The sequence below is a fragment of the Nicotiana attenuata genome, unplaced genomic scaffold, assembly GCF_001879085.1.
Source record: "Nicotiana attenuata strain UT unplaced genomic scaffold, NIATTr2, whole genome shotgun sequence".
NCBI classification, from domain to species: domain Eukaryota; kingdom Viridiplantae; phylum Streptophyta; class Magnoliopsida; order Solanales; family Solanaceae; genus Nicotiana; species Nicotiana attenuata.
The window spans coordinates 3,132-23,587 of NW_017676909.1; the positions used below are offsets into that span (position 1 = coordinate 3,132).

The 20,456-nt window shown below is 37.4% G+C and overlaps 1 protein-coding gene across 3 annotated transcripts; it reads left to right on the top strand.

Annotated features, from left to right (window-relative positions):
- The first annotated feature begins 314 nt into the window (after positions 1 to 314).
- Positions 315 to 19,889, top strand: LOC109221249 (protein-tyrosine-phosphatase PTP1-like). 3 transcript variants are annotated; one of them, XM_019385708.1, is made up of 9 exons: positions 315 to 747; positions 9,368 to 9,464; positions 9,553 to 9,635; positions 9,758 to 9,892; positions 11,199 to 11,333; positions 12,807 to 12,955; positions 13,044 to 13,185; positions 19,260 to 19,345; positions 19,511 to 19,889. In XM_019385708.1, the coding sequence occupies exons 1-8, from the start codon at positions 520 to 522 to the stop codon at positions 19,341 to 19,343; spliced, it is 1,053 nt and encodes a 350-aa protein (XP_019241253.1). In that variant the 5' UTR covers positions 315 to 519; the 3' UTR covers positions 19,344 to 19,345; positions 19,511 to 19,889. The 3 variants fall into 3 exon arrangements, with proteins under 3 accessions (XP_019241253.1, XP_019241254.1, XP_019241255.1); XM_019385709.1 differs by having other exon boundaries at positions 19,514 to 19,889; XM_019385710.1 differs by lacking the exon at positions 315 to 747 and adding an exon at positions 8,092 to 8,223.
- Positions 19,890 to 20,456: the final 567 nt, after the last annotated feature.

The window sequence follows — 20,456 nt, forward strand, 5'->3', positions numbered from 1 at the left end:
CCCTTAGGAGTTATGGACATCCACCATAATCAAGTATTTTATAACTATAAACAAATAAAATTGAGGAACAAGGAAAATAGGTTTTTAAAAATTAGTAATTGGAGAGTTTTATTTTTGAAATAATTTGCTTATGTTATTTTGCATCACAAACTCATAAAAGTGTCGGAATTGATGCTTTTAGCGTCGGAACTTATGTTATTTTGTACTTTTGAGTATATTTTTGTAGCAAATTTTAATTTAAATATTTTGTACTATAAATTATTAGTTTAGATATCACTCATGAAATTTAACTTAACTTATGAGCACACGTTAAACGGTTTCTATTTGCTTCATCACCAAGCTAAAAAGAAAAAAGAAAAAAAAGGATATAATCCATAAATTCAGGTGGTGACAGAATCATTTCCCGACAGCTGCAGACTACTACTGAGACCCAAAGGGGGGAAATTAAAAAATTAAAAACTAAATTTCGGAGCCACGGGTAGCGCGGTATCAGTTCGGAGTCGGAGCCGGAGATCGGCGATGGCTGCCGCCGGTAATCCCTTATCCTCCGCCACCACTTCCACGGAGCCGCCAGTTACTGCCACGGGCACCGTCACAAAACCTTTGAATTTCTCTGCTGATTCGGTTCCAAAGAGAATCGTACTGTCGCCTGATCAGCGTAGTTACTGTTTGGAAGCACTCCCAGCCTTTAAGGAGAAAAGGTGTCACTCTCCTGGCAAAATTGACTCAGAATTCTCTGCTTTGCAGGTTTCCTTTTCTCTCTTAATTTGTAGTATTCAGCTATTCCTTTGAAAACCTTTTGATATTTGATGTTTAATTGGATGTTATCTGAAATTTTCGTATTTTGGCTGGTATAGCATTTAAATTTACGTTTTTAAAAGTATTGATTAATGGTAGAGGCGGGGTTTCCAGTAAGGGGTTAAAAAAGAAAAAAATTAAAAATTAAAAGGGAATGTGGCAGTGGGAATTGAACCAGCAACCCCACAAATCCCTTGACCACTGAGCGGCTCTTTTGGACTATGGCAAGGAGATTCAAAATATAATATATTGAGCCATAAAACGAATTTGGCTTATATTTATAGTGTACCCCCAAAAAAATCCGCCCCTGGTCTTGGTATTACCATACAGAAATACATACTTACATATACAATAAATATATATATTAGATTATAACGTAAACTATAAAAGGCGTAAAAATTTTACTGCCTTTTTTCACTTTTCCACCTTCAAACTGTTCCATTCACTCAATTAGGATTCAGATTAGTTCATAGTGCGTATTGTCATACTCAATGTCCGCCCCTTAACAAATTTGAGAAATGAAGCATTGTGGTGATTTGTGTGTTTTGGAGTTAGTTCATGCCTCAAAGTATACACTGAAGTGTACATTATCGGTGAACACCTTCTTGTTATATTTTTGCTCTGTATTCTCAACTTGGTGAAGATTTCTTATTTTTTCTTTCGATTTTGCACCTGAGCTTTAAAGACCCAAAAAAAATAATAGAATATTACAATTATGGACATATCACCAAGGTTATACACAATAATATTGCTCCCAACACGCTTTACAAAATTTACATTCTAACTTTAACATGTAAACCTACAAGTTCCAGTAGAAAGCAAAGTGTGCAAAAATAGATAACCTTGACATAGTAATAACTCACATCATTGTTGAAGTAGAGCTAAAGCTTGATTGACAATATCAACATCATAACAAAGTTGAAGTGGAAGATGTACTCTCTTTCAAGTCTTTCTTTTTCATGTGAGGTACTTTGTAGTTATTGCAACCATTATCTTTCATCACCTCAATTATGGAATACTTTAAAGTTAGAAATACATGATTAAGTTGTTAAGCTTTCATTTCATAGGAAATCTTTCAACAACCTCCAGTAATTCATCGATATTTGAAGGGGCCATTTGATACTAAAAAGATTGAATTGCTTTAAAAAATTCAAGGTCCAAAATATTAAATCGGGGCTTTTAGGGGATTGAAAGCATAGCCTAATGCCCAATCAACCTTGTTGAGCAGCTTCAGTAAATTCCAAATAATTAACACCAATATGTGGTCTTGAACTATTTTGTTGGATAAAAGTTAGAATATTTGACGGTGAAGCTGACCATTTTGATCTAATGGCTGGAATACTTTCTCTATCTAGCAAGCTCTTTTGACATCTTTAGTCACAAATAGGTTTTGCTTTGACAGTCTTGCTGCTCGATTTTTGCTATTTCGCATAGCTGGTTCCTTAACTACAAACAGAGAAATTCCTATTTTCTTGAAAGCAACTTTATTCCATTTTCATAAAATCTAGGATGCGCAACAACAACCATAAACATAATCTTTGTCATAAAATTTCCACTTCTGTAAGAATGATATGGATTAGACTCATCTTCTTTAGAAAGCAGGTAGTACCTTTGGATTTTTTCAAAAAGTAAAACCATTTCTCATAGATATAAATATAATTAAACATGTTTGTAAACATGACATTTGCATGGTGTGTACCAAGATCAATCATTGAGAGGCAAAATCGCACTCGCACCTTCTTGTTTTCTTCGGTTAAGTGAGGCTTCATGGCATTGTATGTATGTGCTTTCTTTCACATGCCGAAAAATAGTTGATTTTGTCTTGTTTATTGCAAAATCCAGAGATTGAATGTTTGTTCGACGACAAAATGGAGTTTCTTTGAATTGGTTAATGTCGACTTGTATCTGTTTATTCCTAACTCTGCGTACAGGGTTTGAAGACACATTTAACACATTACTAAAAGCAACAGATGATTTGCCTTGTTTCCAAAACGTTCAGTAGTAATTTTTCGATTTTTTGAACAATATAGCGGCTTATGTTATAGAACTATTTTTAACCGTTCCTTCATTACTTTTTTTCAAAAGTCACTTTGCAACTGCTTGACGTTCTTCCAAATGTAACTGTTTCTGATGATTGGTTCTACTGGAAATACAATACTCATTTTATTCTTTTTAGATCAATGATTTAGTATTAAAAGACAAAAATAGAAAAACAAAGAAAGAGATAATTAACCAGTGCGATAAGTATCAAAGAGAGAAGAATAAAAGAGGCGTAAAATAAATAAAAGTGGATGTCTCTATGCTTGTATACACACCTTCACTTGTTAAATTTCAAAATTAGGAAAAAGTTTGGCGCCACTAACAAAAATTTAGAGTCCTAAGCTCAAAAAATTATTTTTGGCGGCGATTCTTGGGAACAGATTGGCAAAGCGTAGTGATAACAATTAACAAATTAATTTTGGGGTAATCTTTTTTCTTGGAATTGCAGGTGAAATCAAGAAAAAACTTGTGTACAAGTAAAAAAATAAACCTAGTTTGCCGAGACCTCTACTAATTTGTGGTGACCTTTTTCAATTGAGACTTCTTCGTGTATGAGAGAGAGTGAGACAAGAGAGAGAGCAGATTTGGAATCATGTTTGGACTCTATGGCTATACAATACATTAATGAGTTGCCACCACTTTATGAGGAGAGAGAAATGCTATTGATTTCTTTAATCATGTGAGAGTTACTTGTATTTTCTACTTAAGATTTTAATATTTATTAATAAGGATAATTTTGGAACATTACAAAATCTTTCAATGTTTGTTAAAACTCCTTGACTAGTCAAACACCGTAACATAAATTGGGACGAAGGGAATAGTAAATTTTTAAATAGACAAAATCAAAGCCTTGGGGAATAAAGTTGCCTGGCACCTATTGTTGACATGCTAGTAGGGTGAACACTAGAATATAAGGTAGACATAGGTATATGAGCATTACTCTTTTCAATAATAGGTGCATCGGTAGGTCTTCCTTGCCTTGGTCATTCTAAGTTGTCTATACCGGAAATGCTACCTTGATAACGTCTCAAGTTCATAGCTTCTTTCAGTATTTCTTGTTTTATCTACTTTAAAGACATTTTTTAGTCTTTATCAAAACGAAAAGAATGACATTTTTTAATCTTAGTCTTCTCAATTTTGCTAGTTGGGCTTTTAATATCTAGCTTCTTAGTTGTCATTCACTAGTCACTGCTGATAAGGCACAACATTCCTGTGTTGTTAAAGGTTCGCTCAAAGCTCGGTTAAGCCGGAAGCTCGGTGAAGCCCAGGTTGTGTACTGCGCCTCACGTAATTGGCGGCTTTAGCATAGGCATCAAGATACTAATGCGAGTGCACCTTCACTTGTGGGTTTTGTCTTAAAGGGCACAACAACATACATATAGCTTAAGTATGCTTTGTCATTTTTGTTCGAATAATTATTATTTGTGTTTATAGTTACATTCTTTTGCAAAGGATTTCTATTATTTTTTTTTTCTTTCTGTTAGGCACTTTTCTTCGCAGCTCACGCTTTAATTGCGCTTTGTGCTGAAAGCTCCAACAGAACTTGGTGCGTTTACGCGCCTTTTGCTTTTGACTACCTCTAAATAAGGTATTTATATAAAAAGTCAGCAACCAGAAGGTGCTTTACTGATATTTTCAGGGCAGCATCACCGCCGAATGTGTAATGAACTCAAATGTCTATCATGACATATATATCATTTGCAATAACCATGTTACCAAAAAAAACTATAAGGAGATGCATCTATACTTAGCTTTAGTTACAGATTCAATTTTGCTCTAAAAATTTCTTGTGGTTGTTTCCTTCCAAACAGTCCATCATGCAGCTGAAAGAATTGAGTTTCAAGTCCTCATTCTTGCCTTTCCCTATCCTTTAATGTTCAACACTGCAACAAGTCTTTTGTTTGTTCTTGGCATAATCCATTTAATTGTCAAAATGTTCATGATGAGATCCCACATTTATTTGATAATTGGACAATGGAAAAAAATGAGGTTGATGTTCTCATTCTGCCTTTCACATAGTGAGCATCTGCTACACATATTCATCCCTCTCGTCTGAAGATTCTCACAAGTTAGACATGCTCCTTGAGCCACCAGCCAAGTAAAACACTCCATCTTCAAGGGTGCCTTGTTCCTCTAAATGCATTTCTATGGCCGAAGGGGGAAGGTGTCAAGGAGGCAAAAAGGTCCCTAAGCTGCTTGCAGCAATCTTTTACTGAAAATTTTCCTTTAGCATCACGTTTCCACAATAGAGAATCAGTCTGGAGAATAAGGGTGTGTTGTTATGGATCTGGAGCAATAGTGATGATGGTTTACCTCCAATTACTTAAACTGCGTCCGAAGCTGAAATTCCAGCCATGATATGACCAATATTCTGTGAATCTTATTACTTGGGACAGTGCAAGATAATGTTCTCTTAGAATACATGACCAAGCCAAATATTCTGCCAAAACTTGATCTTTCTCCATTTCCACTTTGAAATGATGTGTTGGAACGAAAGGAAGGCCAGTGTGCTCTAATGTGCTTTCAATGCTGTTTTGATTGTGTGGAAGTGTGAATTTAGTTCTCTAGGAGTTCAAAAGTCCATATTACTTTGCTTCAATAGTAGATCTCCATAAAGCCACTTTTGAAGTAACCTGTTGTTCTGGATCATCAGATTTTTGACCCCAAGATCCCCTTCTTCCCTATCTAAGGTTACTGTTTCCCGTTTCACCAGATTGAATGTTCTGTGATCTCTGTTTCCTTGCCATAAGAAATCTCTCCAAAGTTTATCCAACCTTTATGCCACAGAAACAAAGAGTTGAGACTGTTAATCAGCACGAGTCTACTTCCAAGAGGAAGGTATTTTTTTTTCTAACAAGACAACTTCTTTTCACATTTTTCCAAGATGTCATCCCAAATTGCTCCCAAAGGAAGGCCCAGGTATCTGGTTGAAAACAAACACACATTGCAGCCCAGAATTTCAGCAATTTCCTGTAGGTTGGGGATATCGTTCACTGGGTAGAGGACACTCTTTGGTATAGTTTATATGTAATCCAGACTCCACTTTGAAAAATAAGTGCATCAATCAGAGATGAAGAATCTGTTCCCGCTTAGATTCAGAAAAAATTAGAGAGTCGTCTGCATAAAAAGTATGAGTAAGATGAAATTCCCAGATTCCTCACATTTGGGTTGAAGCCCTCGATCCAATCCTGAAGTTCTACTTTAGTTAGTTTCTTGCTTAGACCTTCCATAACCAATTTGAATGAGAAAGTTGAAAGGTGATCACCTTGCCTGCTTTTTTGTGTTGCAAAAAAACCTTTAGGGGCAACAATCTTGGTACCATATTTTCCGTAACCTTTTCAGTACCATCTTGGTACTGATTACTAATGAAACACTTCATATCATTATTCTTAAAAATCTTAAAAATAAAAATAATAACTTGAGAAAAGTTGTGCTCAAAATCTTGTTGAGGATATAAAAGTTTCATTGTATCTCTTGCCTTCTCCAAAATTAACCCTCTGGTTAAATTCGCACGGTCGTGGTACTGGAGAAACCACTCATAAACAATTCTCCATGTCTGGAAATTTTGCTGGCTTGTGCCACTTGATATCCCTTCTTTTTTCTAAGTGAGCCGAAAGATACTCAGCTGATCTTTTGAGTGTGTTTGATATTGTACTTGACTAACTTTCAAATGAAAGTTTTCATTAAGCCACAATTGTAAATCTTTTTGAGTGCATGTGGAATGATCTCTTTTGTACTCAAATAATGCTGTACGTATTTGATTTGTCATTGTTGATTTTGTGACACCTTTTAGATTAGAAGCCATTGTTGGGTACGGTTTGAAGAAATTTTCTATGTTGCTTATATAGTTTATTCTCTCACCATCATACATTGAATGTTTTTAGTAAAAATACAATGAATAATATTTGATTATTAAGAAACAATGATTTATTAATTACAATGAATCATTTAATAATAAAAAAATATTACAATGTATCATACATTATACTTTATGTATAATGAATTTTTTTTATATTAATTCAATAAATATGACACATAAAGTATTAAGATACAATGATTTTGATGTAATCAAAATTAACCTTCATTGAATCTCGAAAACACTCTTTAAATTAATAAATATTAATTTATCGATTATTCATGGTCTCGGCAATATTAATTTAGGGGGGTTGTACTGTATATGTTGTATACTGTATCTTTTCCTTAATCAACCTCAAAACCGAAGCACGTGGAGTTGAGACTGGAATTCCAGCAGATGTTGTGGCTAGAAATATGTGAATAAGACATAATCTTAGCGTGAGGCGACTTGTTAAAACCAGTTTGGAATTTTTAGACTTGCTTGTATGTTTACAATAATATTCTTGTACAATAGAAATGAGAGGTGGAATTAGGAAGAAAAAATATGAAAATAAAATGAAACGTGAAATTTATTCTTTTTTTTCCTTTTTCTGGTAACAGTATATTTATTAGCTTTCCTAATAATGGGTGCATCAAGATATCTTTCTTAATTGAATTAAACAAATAATGTGAACTGAGTACACACAAACTAACACATATCTCTATGGAGTTTATACACATACTTTTATTTTATAATGATAATGTTCGGATCATCTTGTGTACAACCTCAATTAGCCTATCAGGTACCTATGTTTTTCCACCAATACAGTTATTTGACAATATATCCACCAGCGTTTCGGCAAATGAGAAAAAAATCAACTAGTTTGTTTTGCCTATATTGGATTTGAACCCTCATCTTGCTTGGTTTTCATACAGTTTCAAACTGTTAGGTCACATGATTCACATCCTTGGGTATCTGAAATACACTACGAATGGATGGATACAAGTTTCTTCTAGCCCATATTAATAGGACGGATACAAACATATAAGTTCGACATAGGTGCATAAGCATCACTGTTTTTGGTAATAGGTGTATTGAATATGTGTTTCTTCACCAAATCCATAGAAAATGTAGACTTCTTGTGGTTTTTGGGTCTAGTCCGGGGCTATATTTCCCATATTTACGTTGCAAATCGGTAGAATAAGTTCTCCTAGCAGATATTATCTATCATCTTATATGCTGGTGTTCACCTTACTAACTAAGTTGCTCGGACTCAGGTGCGGGTGTCCGATATGGGTGCGGATCTAGAGGTCGGATCTTTTATGATCTAAATTTTAAGATTTGCAGTATGGATACAGGTGCAAGTATGGATACAGGTGCAGATATTCAGCTAAAAATAAGTATCTAAAATAGAGTTATAAAAATATATTTAAATGACATTATGTGGAAAACTTACAAGGTATTTCAAGAAGGAGAAAAAATTGATCAAGAGGAGAATCCAAGAAGGAGATAAAAGGAAAAGCACTGACATAGAAATTTCAATAAATAAGGTATTTCATTTTCTTCAATTTCACCCTAGCTTTTGATTTGATTTCAGAAATCATTGTATCAGTCCCGAATTTTTCCGTCCATTTTGGTCAAAGCACCCAAAATCAGTTGACCAGATCTGGTACGACCCACACCCACATCAGCACCGAAAGTGAAGAATTTGAGTAACTTAGCCTACTAATATGTGCTAAAAATGACTGCAGCAGCATTTTGGCCCCCATGATTAACAAATGTTTAGCTTAATGAGCTAAATGAGGCTTACTGATTTATAAAAAAGCTAAATGACTCTTAAAACACAACTTTTGTTGTATCAAAAGGAATAAAAAAATTCAGAAGGAAGATAATTGGTGACAGATACCACAGAAAGAGAGGAGACTTGTGTGAGAAAGTAGTGTTTGTGCCCTCTTTATTTATACTTGGTCCAGAACATTGCCTCTATGGAGTATTTACCAAATAAATATGTTGCTAATGTATACATAATTTTGTTGCTAAGTATTGAACATTTCTTTAGAGTTTGTTGAATGTATCATGAAACAGAAAGTCGGATTTTAGGCCACAAAAGTTTGAGACAATAATAGGTATGTGATGCCCTTAAATGTTTTGAGCCACGCATGCAGTACATTGATGTATCCAATGTGTTTATAGTCTTGGACAAGACCAGATAATGTTTGAAATTTTATATTGATTGTTGGGCTAACAGGGAACCCCTTGTACTCGCAAGTCATCAGCTCAGGTTTACTACGTCCTTAAAGTTTATATACATAAAATAAATTTTAAAAATCGTGAAACAGAGAAACTGGAAATATGTTGTTAGGGAAAACGGGGTAATGCCCTACTGTGAGGTAGATGGTCTAATTGCCTTTTCGAAACAACTTTTAATAGTTTCAGATACGAAAGTATCTCATTTTTTGATGTTTTGGGTGGCTGTTCTGCTAAATGATCTCGATAGCATAAAGTACAATATCTTAATTAAAGCAAAAGATTCATCTTGCTGATTCATATCAAATGGTGGTTCTCTTATATCTTCAGAAATTCTTATTGCTTTATTGTTGTCGTTTGACTCTTTGTTATTTATTTGTCAATCATCCTATGATGTTATTCTGCTTCATTTGGTGACATGCTTAAACTCAAGCTCCTTTGATTCAGAAAAATAGGTTGAAAGCTTCAGAGATGAAAAGTAGATGCTCGGTGGCTTTGGACAGCACAAACATCAGCAAAAATCGTTATACTGATGTTCTGCCATGTATGCTAATCAGTTGTCTGTTTAATTTCCTTGCTTTTAAAATGTATCATTACTTCGAATTAATTATATCAAGCTTCATTGATCTCAGTTGACAATAGTAGGGTCGTTTTGGACCCATGTAAAGACTATAGACCTTCAGCTAGGGGATATATCAATGCAAGCTTTGTATCGGTGGGTTCCTACATCCTTCACTTGAAATTACTCAAAGAGATACTTCACCCACTCGAGCTATTAGCATAAAACATAAAAACACAAATCTGCTTCTTACCACATACTGCTCTTTTTGGCTGAAGATATCAGAAAGAGTGTCCCGGTTTATTGCAACACAAGGTCCACTACCACATACCTTTGAAGACTTCTGGGAAATGATTATTCAGAATCGCTGTCCTGTGATTGTGATGCTTACACGATTGGTTGACAATTACAAGGTATTCAACTGTTTAGACAACCAGGTAACCTTTGTGATAATAAGTATATTCCTGAAACGAGACTTACTTGTTTTGCGACCAAAGTATATTAACATTTTGTGACAATAGTCTGATGTATAATTTGCTTCTCAAAAGAAACAACATACCCTTTTACCTTTTTGTTTTCTTTCATTTGTATCCTCCGCTGTAAAGTGGATCTGGAAATTTTATGCTGTAAAAAAGTTCAAATGGATCTTTGTTGAGTATTGGCTTTTCATCTTCAAACTATTTTCTCCTCTCTTTTTTTTTTTTACCAAAGTGAGGAAGAAGGGCATGGAGAGGCTGAAGAGAAAAAAATCGTGTTCTATTCTTTTCATTCCACTGCTAGTGCTCCTAAGCCTGGGATACAGGAAGGCACTTGTTGGTATTACTAATTAGCGTCCTCATTTTCTTATTTGTGTTCTTTCCTCATTCTTTTTTCGCTCCAACCTGGAGCAGGATGTTATGGTTTATGGTTTATGTCAATTGCTAAAAATAGTTACTGATATAAACCTTGCTTGTTCCTCCTGCAACTGTGCATCTTTCAGTTTCTTCAAATATGCAGGAGCTTGGCTTCGATTAAGTATTCTAAGTGGATTTTGAGTAACGTCAAAGGACAGTATGCGTCAAGAAGTTTGTGATTTTAGATATAAAAATATAGCTTTGAGAGAGCAATTGCTGCTATAAGAATTAGCATCTGTAGGATCGAATTAGAATTCAAGTCAAACGGCTTAAATTAGAGTTCTCTTTCGGCATAGGAGTTTCCTGTTCATTATGTAGGGATTCTACTGGGTTATTGTTGTTGTATGTTGGGACATTGTTTGTTCTGCATATTTCATTTTAAATTTCAAGAGGATCTTAGAAACACCCTGAGGCCCCAATAAGTTCATGCTCATTCTAATACAGTAGTGTTGTCCAGAATTTTGTGGGATAGGACTTCCAGGTTGACCAATAGATCATATGATGATCTTTGGAGGAATTTGAGAATTCTGATGTAAAGCCTTGTTGCCTCTCTGGATTTGAAATTTATGTCTCATATGTTCTCTCAGTTTGCGCTTCCAATCTTTAGCAGATAAATGGAAGCAATGAAAAGGTAGGAAGATATATCCTTGCCTCATGACCTTTATCCCTCATCTGTATAACTTTATGACGAGTATGAAAACTGCTATGCCTTCCTTCCTTTTGTCTATTGTAAGACTTGTTAGCCGCCATCTCTATTTAAGCATTACCTATATTTGGTTTGAGCAGTTTATTATCTTACCCTCTCCTTTGATGAAAACAAATGCAGATGGTGAAGTGTGGGGATTACTTTCAGGCAGAGGATGGGCCTAGAACATTTGGGAATATATGTGTTGTGACGAAATGTATAAAGACGAGTCATACCTCCTTAATATTACGAAATCTGGAGGTGAACTATATTGAGGTTAGTAAATCGTTGGCAGTCCTTGTGAAATACAAGAAATAAAAAAGAATGAAAAGGTCTTATTGTGTTGTTGAGCATGGAGTGCCGGACCAGCTTAAGATGATTGTTTAACCGATATCTTTGATGGAGGATGGTTGAATTTGGCAGTTTTCTCTGCTTGCTTTGCCATCTTTGTTGTTGCTTAGCCTAGTCTTTAAGATAGAGATGTGGTTAGAAGATGCAATCACCGTCCAAATTGCTGTTATCTTCTTGAGGCTTTGCTAACCTGGGCTTCTGAATACTTTCAAGCAACCGATATCTTTGTTCACTTCTGGCCAGCTATTTAACTTTGCTGCTTCAGCATAGGAATTCTGCTGAGATGACCAGTTGCTCTGCTTTCCCTTGTCTGCAAATATCTTGCTAGTTATGCCCGTCAGCCAGGTGATAATCACACTTCTTCGATCTCCCTGGAATTTCAGTATGCTCACATATCTTCCTTACCTGATAAATTTTTGTGACACTCCATATTCATATGCTTGTTCCTTTTCACCCCATTTCCTGTACATCTCCCTAGTTCCTTCGGATGCTAATATAACCTTTGACAGATCCATAATAGGATCCATGTGCTGACTGTCAATCTCTTGACTAAGGATTCCCTTCTCTCGATCCATTGATACCGGTATTCATTCTGTGAGACAGTTTCTATAATGTCAAAGTACACACCCGGTTCTCCATTTACTAATTACAAAGTTCTTAGACATCACCTTTCTCATTTCTTTGGCCGAGGGTCTATAGGAAACAGCCTCTCTCCCCTCCCAGGGTAGGGATACACGGGTAAGGTCTGCACACACACTACCCTCCCTAGACCCCCACTTGTGGGAACTCACTGAGTTTGTTGTTGTTAGACATCACCTTTCTCGCCGTCATTTCAAGGAGTAAGTTACTGAGTGATTCCCCAAATACAGAGTTGTGATGAGAGAAAAAATCCTGTTGCTGCCAGAATGTTGAGCTTACTGTTGCTGCCTGAGTTCACCTTCAGAGCCTCTGGAACTCAAAACCTCAGTTTATGCTCTTTTAGTACTTGTTCATGCATAGCTAAATGCTCCAGAAGCTTGTGGTTGAATAAGTTTTTCATTATGTAATCCGTGCCTCCATAACACCCAAGGGAACGCAAAGCATCTAGACCACTGCTGGATAAGCTTTAGAAAAGCACTAAGTAGTTTTAGGTGAAGGTTACCTGGTTGGTCCTGCCAATTAGATGCTGGGATGACGTCTATGCATTCCCTCAATTTGGTTACACTTCCCCTGTAAGACCCAGCCCATTTTCCCAATATTATCTGACCTATTGGGTGTGGGTTGTGTTATTTTCCCCTATTTTACAGCGCCAATAGCCATCTCTATATAAAGTTATAAACTCACACTACACTAGAATATTTGCTGTATTGTGGGAAGCTAAGAATACATGCCTGATTCGCATCTCTTGCTATGTGCCAGTCAGAAGAACCACCTTTGCATGTTATACACATTCAGTATCCTGAATGGCCTGATCATGGAGTTCCAGAGGACACACTTGCTGTTCGTGAAATTCTGAATCGAACACACGATGTGCCTCTTAGTCTTGGACCAATTGTAGTACACTGCAGGTTCCGTTCATCATTATCTGTAGCGTGTCCCTTTTAAAATTCTGTAATTATTTGTTCTTATAGCCTGACACCTCATTCTCTGGTACAGTGCAGGTATTGGTAGGACAGGAACATATTGCACAATCCATAATACCATCCAGAGAATACTGGGTGGAGATATGTCTGCTCTGGATATTGTTAATACTGTTGCCATCTTTAGGTCTCAGCGAATTGGGATGGTTCAGACCATGGTACGGCTCCTTCTCCTTGGTGTTTTCGTTTTTGTTCTTTTCATTTTTTTTAATATGCGACAATACTGCAAAAGTTTTCTGATTTTTTGAAGTAGGAGATGGCATTTTCTGAAAAGTTTAGCTGATTGCTGGTATAGAATGTAGTGAGTTTGTGTTTGTGAGAAAGCACAGGAGAAAATATTATTATTGACATGTTTTAACAATGATACAATGTCCTATATATATATATATATATATATATATATATATAAAATACATGTCCTACTCCTAATATATGGGATTAAAGTTATTTAATACTATTTAGTCATTTGTACTATTTAAAGTCATTCGACTTCACAAATTTTGTAGCAATATCTCTTGAGAGTATCTTTCTCTGATGAAGTGACAATCAATCTCAATGTGTTTAGTCGTCTCATGGAACACCGGATTTGATGCAATATGAAGGGCAGCTTGATTATCGCACAGAAGTTCCATCTGGCTGATGTCACCAAATTTCGACTCCTTGAGCAATTGTTTGATCCAAATTAGCTCACATGTTGCCATAGCCATTGCTCGATATTCTCCTTCTGCACTAGATCGAGCAACTACATTTTGTTTCTTACTCTTCCAAGACACCAAATTGCCTCCTATTAAAACACAATATCCAGACGTAGAACGTTTGTCAGAAGGTGATCCTGCCCAATCAGCATCTGAGTAACCAACGATCTGCTCATGACCTCGATCCTCAAACAATAACCCTTTGCCTGGAGCTGATTTTATACCGAAGAATGCGGACAACTGCATCCCAGTGGCTATCACAGGGAGAATCCATAAACTGACTTACTACACTCACAGGAAAGGAAATGTCAGGTCTAGTCACTGTGAGATAATTTAATTTACCAACCAGCTGTCTATATCTTGCAGGATCGCTAAGCGGCTCCCCCAGTCCTAGTAGAAGTTTAGAATTCGGATCCATCTGAGTGTCAATTGGTCTACAACCTGTCGTTCCTGTCTCCTCAAGAATGTCTAAGGCATACTTCCGTTGTGATATCACAATACCTGAGCTAGACTGAGCGACCTCAATACCCAAAAAATACTTTAGTGTGCCCAGGTCCTTAGTCTGAAAGTGTTGAGAGAGATGTTGCTTCAATTTAGTAATACCATCCTGATCATTGCCGGTATAACAATATCATCAACATAGACCGCCAGATAAATACAGAGACTCGAAGCAGAGTGCCGACAAAACACAGAGTGATCAGCTTCACTCCGAGTCGTGCCAAACTCCTGGATAACTATGCTGAACATACCAAACCAGGCTCGAGGAGACTGCTTTAGACCATAAAGTGACCGGCGCAAGCGACATACAAGGCCACGAAACCCCCCCTGAGCAACAAACCCGGGTGGTTGCTCCATATAAACTTCATCCTCAAGTTCACCGTGTAAAATGGCATTCTTAATGTCCAGCTGATAGAGAGGCCAATGGCAAACAGCAGCCATGGATAGAAAAAGGCGGACCGATGCTACCTTAGCCACGGGAGAGAAGGTATCACTGTAATCGAGCCCAAATATCTGAGTATATCCCTTGGCAACAAGACGGGCCTTAAGGCGATCAATCTTGCCATCCGGACCAACCTTGACTGCATATACCCAGCAACAACCAACAATAGATTTACCTGAAGGAAGAGGAACGAGCTCCCAAGTACCACTCGTATGTAAAGCAGACATCTCGTCAGTCATAGCCTGTCGCCGTCCTGGATGAGACCTGTAGACTTAGGGATGGAAACAGAGGACAAAGAAGATATAAAAGCATAATAGGGTGACGACAAACGATGATAACTTAAACCGACATAATGGGGATTAGGATTAAGGGTGCTCCGTATACCTTTCCGAAGTGCAATCGGTGTACTAGGAAGGGACAAGTCCGCAGTAGGAGCAGGGTCAGGTGCAGGACGTGAATCAGCTGGGCCTGATGTTGGGTGCGGACGATGATGATATGTCAAGAATGGTGTTCCTGTGGCGGGGAGTCTAGGAGGAGCCACACGACTCCCCAACGGTTGGAATGGGTAAGACTTCTGTGGCGGAAGGTGAAGGAGGAGCTATAGTAAACTCCTTAAAGGTCAGTATAGGTAAGACCTCAGATATATCAAGGTGGTCAGAATGGTCAGAAGAGGTAAAGAAAGGTTTAGACTCAAAAAATGTGACGTCAGATGACATAAAGTACCTACGAAGATCAGGTGAGTAACAACGATATCCCTTGTGAACACGAGAATAACCAAGGAAGACACACTTGAGAGCACGAGGAGCTAACTTATCTTTCCCAGGGGCTAAGTTATGAACGAAACAAGTGCTCCCAAAAACACGAGGGGTAACAGAGTATAAGGGTGACTGGGGAAACAATACTGCATACGGAATCTGATTCTGAATGGGAGATGAAGGCATCCGATTAACGAAATAACAAGCTGTGAGAACTGCATCGCCCCAAAAACGCAACGGAACTTGAGATTCAATGAGAAGTGTGCGAGCAGTCTCAATGACGTGCCTATTCTTTCTCTTTGCAACCCCATTTTGCTGAGGGGTATAAGGATAAGAGGTCTGATGAATAATTCCTTGAGAAGTCATAAATTGCTGAAATTGAGAGGATAAATATTCTAAGGCATTATCACTGCGAAAAGTGCGAATAGAAACACCAAATTGATTTTTAATTTCAGCACAAAAATTCTGGAATATAGAAAATAACTCAAAACGATCTTTCATTAAGAAAATCCAAGTACATCTTGAATGATCATCAATGAAACTAATAAAAAAACGAAATCCCAAGGTTGAACTGACTCTACTAGGACCCCATATATCAGAATGAACTAAAGAAAAAACAGACTCTGCATGACTCTCAATACTACGAGGAAAGGAGGCTCGGGTATGTTTCCCGAGCTGACATGACTCACACTCTAATGTAGATAAACTAGACAAACTAGGCACCATCTTCTGAAGCTTGGATGTCCTAAATGTCTGTGAATTAGGTCCGGAGGATCTGTAACTAGACATGCCTTGGAGGAATTGAGTGAGTTAAGGTAGTAAAGGCCTTCTGATTCAAGTCCTGTTCCAATCGTCTATCCCGTACTGCGGTCCTGCATAATAAAAGAATCATCAATAAAATATATACCGCAATGGAGGGCACGAGTCAAACGACTAACAGATGCAAGATTAAAAGGACAGCCGGGGACATAAAGAACGAAATCTAGAGAGACAGAGGGTAGGGGATTCGCTTGTCCAACTCGTTTTGCTTTAGTTTGAGACCCATTGGCTAAAGTAACAGTGGGAAGAGACTGTGAATACGCAATATTTGACAAAAGTGATTTATTACCAGAGATATGATCAGAAGCGGCTGAGTCCGCAACCCATTGTCCAAGAGTACTAGACTGGGAAACACAAGCAAAAGAATTACCAGCAACAGAAGTATCAGTCTGAGCAACAGAGGCTACTTGTGGAGATGTCTGCTTACTTGCTCGATATTGAAGGAACTCATTTAACTCCCCTTCAGATAAAGAAAATCCCTGGTTACCTGTAGTCTCGATCGGAGCAACATAAGCATTTTTGGGTGGACGACCATGTAAAGAATAGCACACGTCACGAGTGTGTCCAAGTTTATGACAATAAGAGCACTTGGGTCTAGATCTTCCAAAACGACCTCCTCCTCGTCTGTTCTCCATAGTTTGAGATGCCCGATTGTCCACTGATTGGGATACGAGAACAGATGAGTCAAGTGTCTGTGATGAGCTCACGGGGTGACTTGGTGCTGCAGCAAGGCGAAGTAATCGAGAGAATAATTCATCAACTGTGGAGACAGTCGGACTAGCCAAAATCTGATTGCGTACTGAGTCAAGATCATTAGGAAGTCCAGCAAGAGTAAGAAGTAAGAACTAGAAACATCTTTTGTCGCTGCTCTTGTTGCCTTTCAACACTAGCAGAAACTGGCATCAACTTCTCAAATTCCTCCATGACTGCCTGTACTTGTCCCAAGTAAGTAGACATATCTAATTCATGTTTCTTTAAATTTGTCATCCGCGATATCACATCATAGAAGCGAGATATGTCATTAGTGTATAAAGTGCGAGCCTTTTCCCAAACCAAATAACATGTCTGGAATGGACGAAACAAGGGCATCAACTTGGAATCAATAGATCGCCACAGAATACTGCATAATTGAGCATCGGTCTTCTTCCAATGTGCTTTGGCCTTTTCATCTCCTTCGCTAGACTTCTTGATTAAATGATCTTGAACACCTTGACCTTTACACCACAGCTCGACAGACGAAGCCCAAGCTAAGTAGTTTGAACTTCCCATTAAAGGTTCTGAGGTAATCATAATACCGGAACTGCAAGAGCCCGAGTTTTCAGACCCGAAAACATTAACTCCCAAAGATATCGTTGGATTGAAGAGAGGTCTATAAAATTATAACCAAATAAAAGAAAGAATCAATTGAAGATTCCCTGAAACAGACGAAGGAGACACTGTTTTTTTTTTTGCCGGAAAATTACTGTAGCTGCCGGAAAAACTCAAAGTTGTCAGAATCAAACGAAAACAGTATGGGTAGGGTTGGAATTAGTAGCCGACCCAACTGTTCTGAAGAAACGTCGTCAAAAAATGGCCGGAAGTGGTCGTACTCACCGGTGCGTGAGCTCACGCGCTCGCCGGAAACCTAGCTTCTGACGGCGCGTGAGCGCGCGTGTGGAGGGTTCTGCCGGTGATGTTACTAAGGTTTGGTCGCCGGACGATGACGGATCTTGTGGTAGTGTTGGATTTTGCACAACACTGACGGGGAGAGAGATAACGTAAACAGCTTTGAAAAAGTCGACGGAAAATTGAGGCACGGCGACTTCTGCTCTGTATTTTACTTCCTGGATGTATCTCACCACTACGGCTCTGATACCATGTGAGAAAGCACGGGAGAAAATATTATTATTCACATGTCTTAACAATGATACAATGAGCCCTATATATATATATACTACATGGCCTACTCCTAATACATATGGGATTAAAGTTACTTAATACTATTTAACTACCAAACTAACCGTGTTAATAAACCAAATTATAAAGGGCAAATTATGGTTTTAAGTCACTTCGTATACCATCAAAATATGGCTGTGCAAGATCTTTATGCTTCACTTCCTTGGTCACCGCCTGAAAATAATAGAGGAAACCAGATGTTGGAAGTTGTGACATACAACTTTACTAAACTTAACTATGTATTAGTATTCTTTTTGTCTTTATTTATACGTCGTTAACCATGTTTCATGGATACTATAAGCAGTGATGTCAAAAGCTTGCATGAGGTTAAGTCCTCAAACTAGGTGAAGCTCAAGTTCAATGCGTCGTGTCGCTTAGATGGCGCTCTAGGGCAAATACCAAGCATCAAGAGATGCACCTTATCACCCATAGGCGTTGTCTTTAAGGGGCGGCGCTAGACAATAGAAAGAAAGTTGACAAAGTGATAATAATTGCTAATAATGCATTATGAATGACCTTTTTAGTGATTTAGAATAGAATTAAAATTTTAGTATAAAAACACTCTTCACCAGAAACTTAAAACTGTATTTCAAATCTAAATCAGAAATTTAATTGGTTTTTGGATTTGATTAACACTACTTCTTCTTCGTATATCTACCTTAATTATAGTTGTTTCCAATTTTTTTGTCCAAATAATTAGCGGTTGTGTTATAGTTATTTTTTAATGCATCTCGTTTGTCCTTTTAACCTTTTTAGTGCTTCTTTTCACTATAAGTCCACTCTTTAATTGTGTTTAGCACTTAAAGCCACAGAGTACCTTGGCACTTTTCTATTCTTCTCATCCTTGACATCTGTGACTACAAGAATATCTTTTTCCTGCTCAGCTCATGCAGAGGGAAAGTTCCGATAATTTATTTCTACTCAGGACAAACATGTTCCATATTCTCAACTAATCTTCTTTTTTTATTTTAAAGTTCTTTTCCACCCGAGTATATCTATATCTCTGTGTGTTCCAATATTCTCAATGATTTTCCTTATAGTTGTTTAGTTTATATTATGCTGAATATCTAACATATAGTATGTTCCAGGATCAATACCTTTTCTGCTATGATGCCATTATTGATGAGCTGGAACACCTCATCTCAGATGACAATGGAGAGAAGACTCCATAATGGTAATTTTTCACTTTGTCGGAAGTTCAATTGCTTGCTGCTGAGTACACACACTGGTTTTCTTTTTATTGCAGAAATTTAAACCTAATTCATTTTCTATATCTTTCTGGTCATGCCCCCAACTGAAAACAAAGAACCCCTGAATCTGTTGTTTTAACTTTTTACAGTAGTGAGTTAACAAGAGCTACGATTCTTGCTCACAATGAGATATGAAACAGTAGTTTATGCTGTGCAAATTAGTTGAGTCTACTTGAGCTGCTTCGTCCCGCTCTCTTTGTGTTGGATCCCAAGCTGTTCGGGTGATACCAGTTGATCTTTCTATTGAGACGAACTCTTTCGGATGACCGATGTCAGATGTTTCTCTTGGCTGAATGAATCTCATGAACTTAACATAATGTTTGCAGTTCCAGAAATTACATTTCTGGTTTGCAGTGTAACATAGTCATTCAAGAATAGCCAAAGCCCAAAGTGGTGACTCTTATGTTCTAACCTTATACAGATTCAAGCTGCTACTTAATGGTTAAATAGCAAGGTCTGGGTGTGAAACTAATAAAATGTTTGATTGGATAAGAAAGAGTGAAGGTTGTGAGACAAGGGACCTTTATCTCCTCAACCAAATAAGCACTTAGGTAAATATATTAGCTTTCCACGCCTCCACGGTCAAAACCAACATTAGATTAACAATTAAACCTTATTAGACCGTGATCATACTATAGAGTCTAACTAGAAAGAATTCAATCTTGCTCTTTTAGACTGAGAATTCTCTCCTCTTCTGAATTGCACGAAGCAAGGAGATCTCTTTTTTACTCTTTCTACGAGAACATAAACATGAAGTAATTGCGAGTACTCCATCAAAAGAATATATGCATGAGCAAATCGCTAGGTTGACCTACGAAGGATTAAAGTAGGGTAAGACATGGTCACATCTTAAGTAGGGACTCGTAAATTACCTCTTTTTCTCTTTGATAATTAAGAGATGATCGATAGAGAAAATTGTGCTCTTATACTATTATCAACCTCTCTTTTTATTAGCAAATATTTGGACTCTCTTATATCAGTTCAAGTAAATATTTGCAATTTGAAGTTGATCAAGATTGTCATAGATACTCGTAT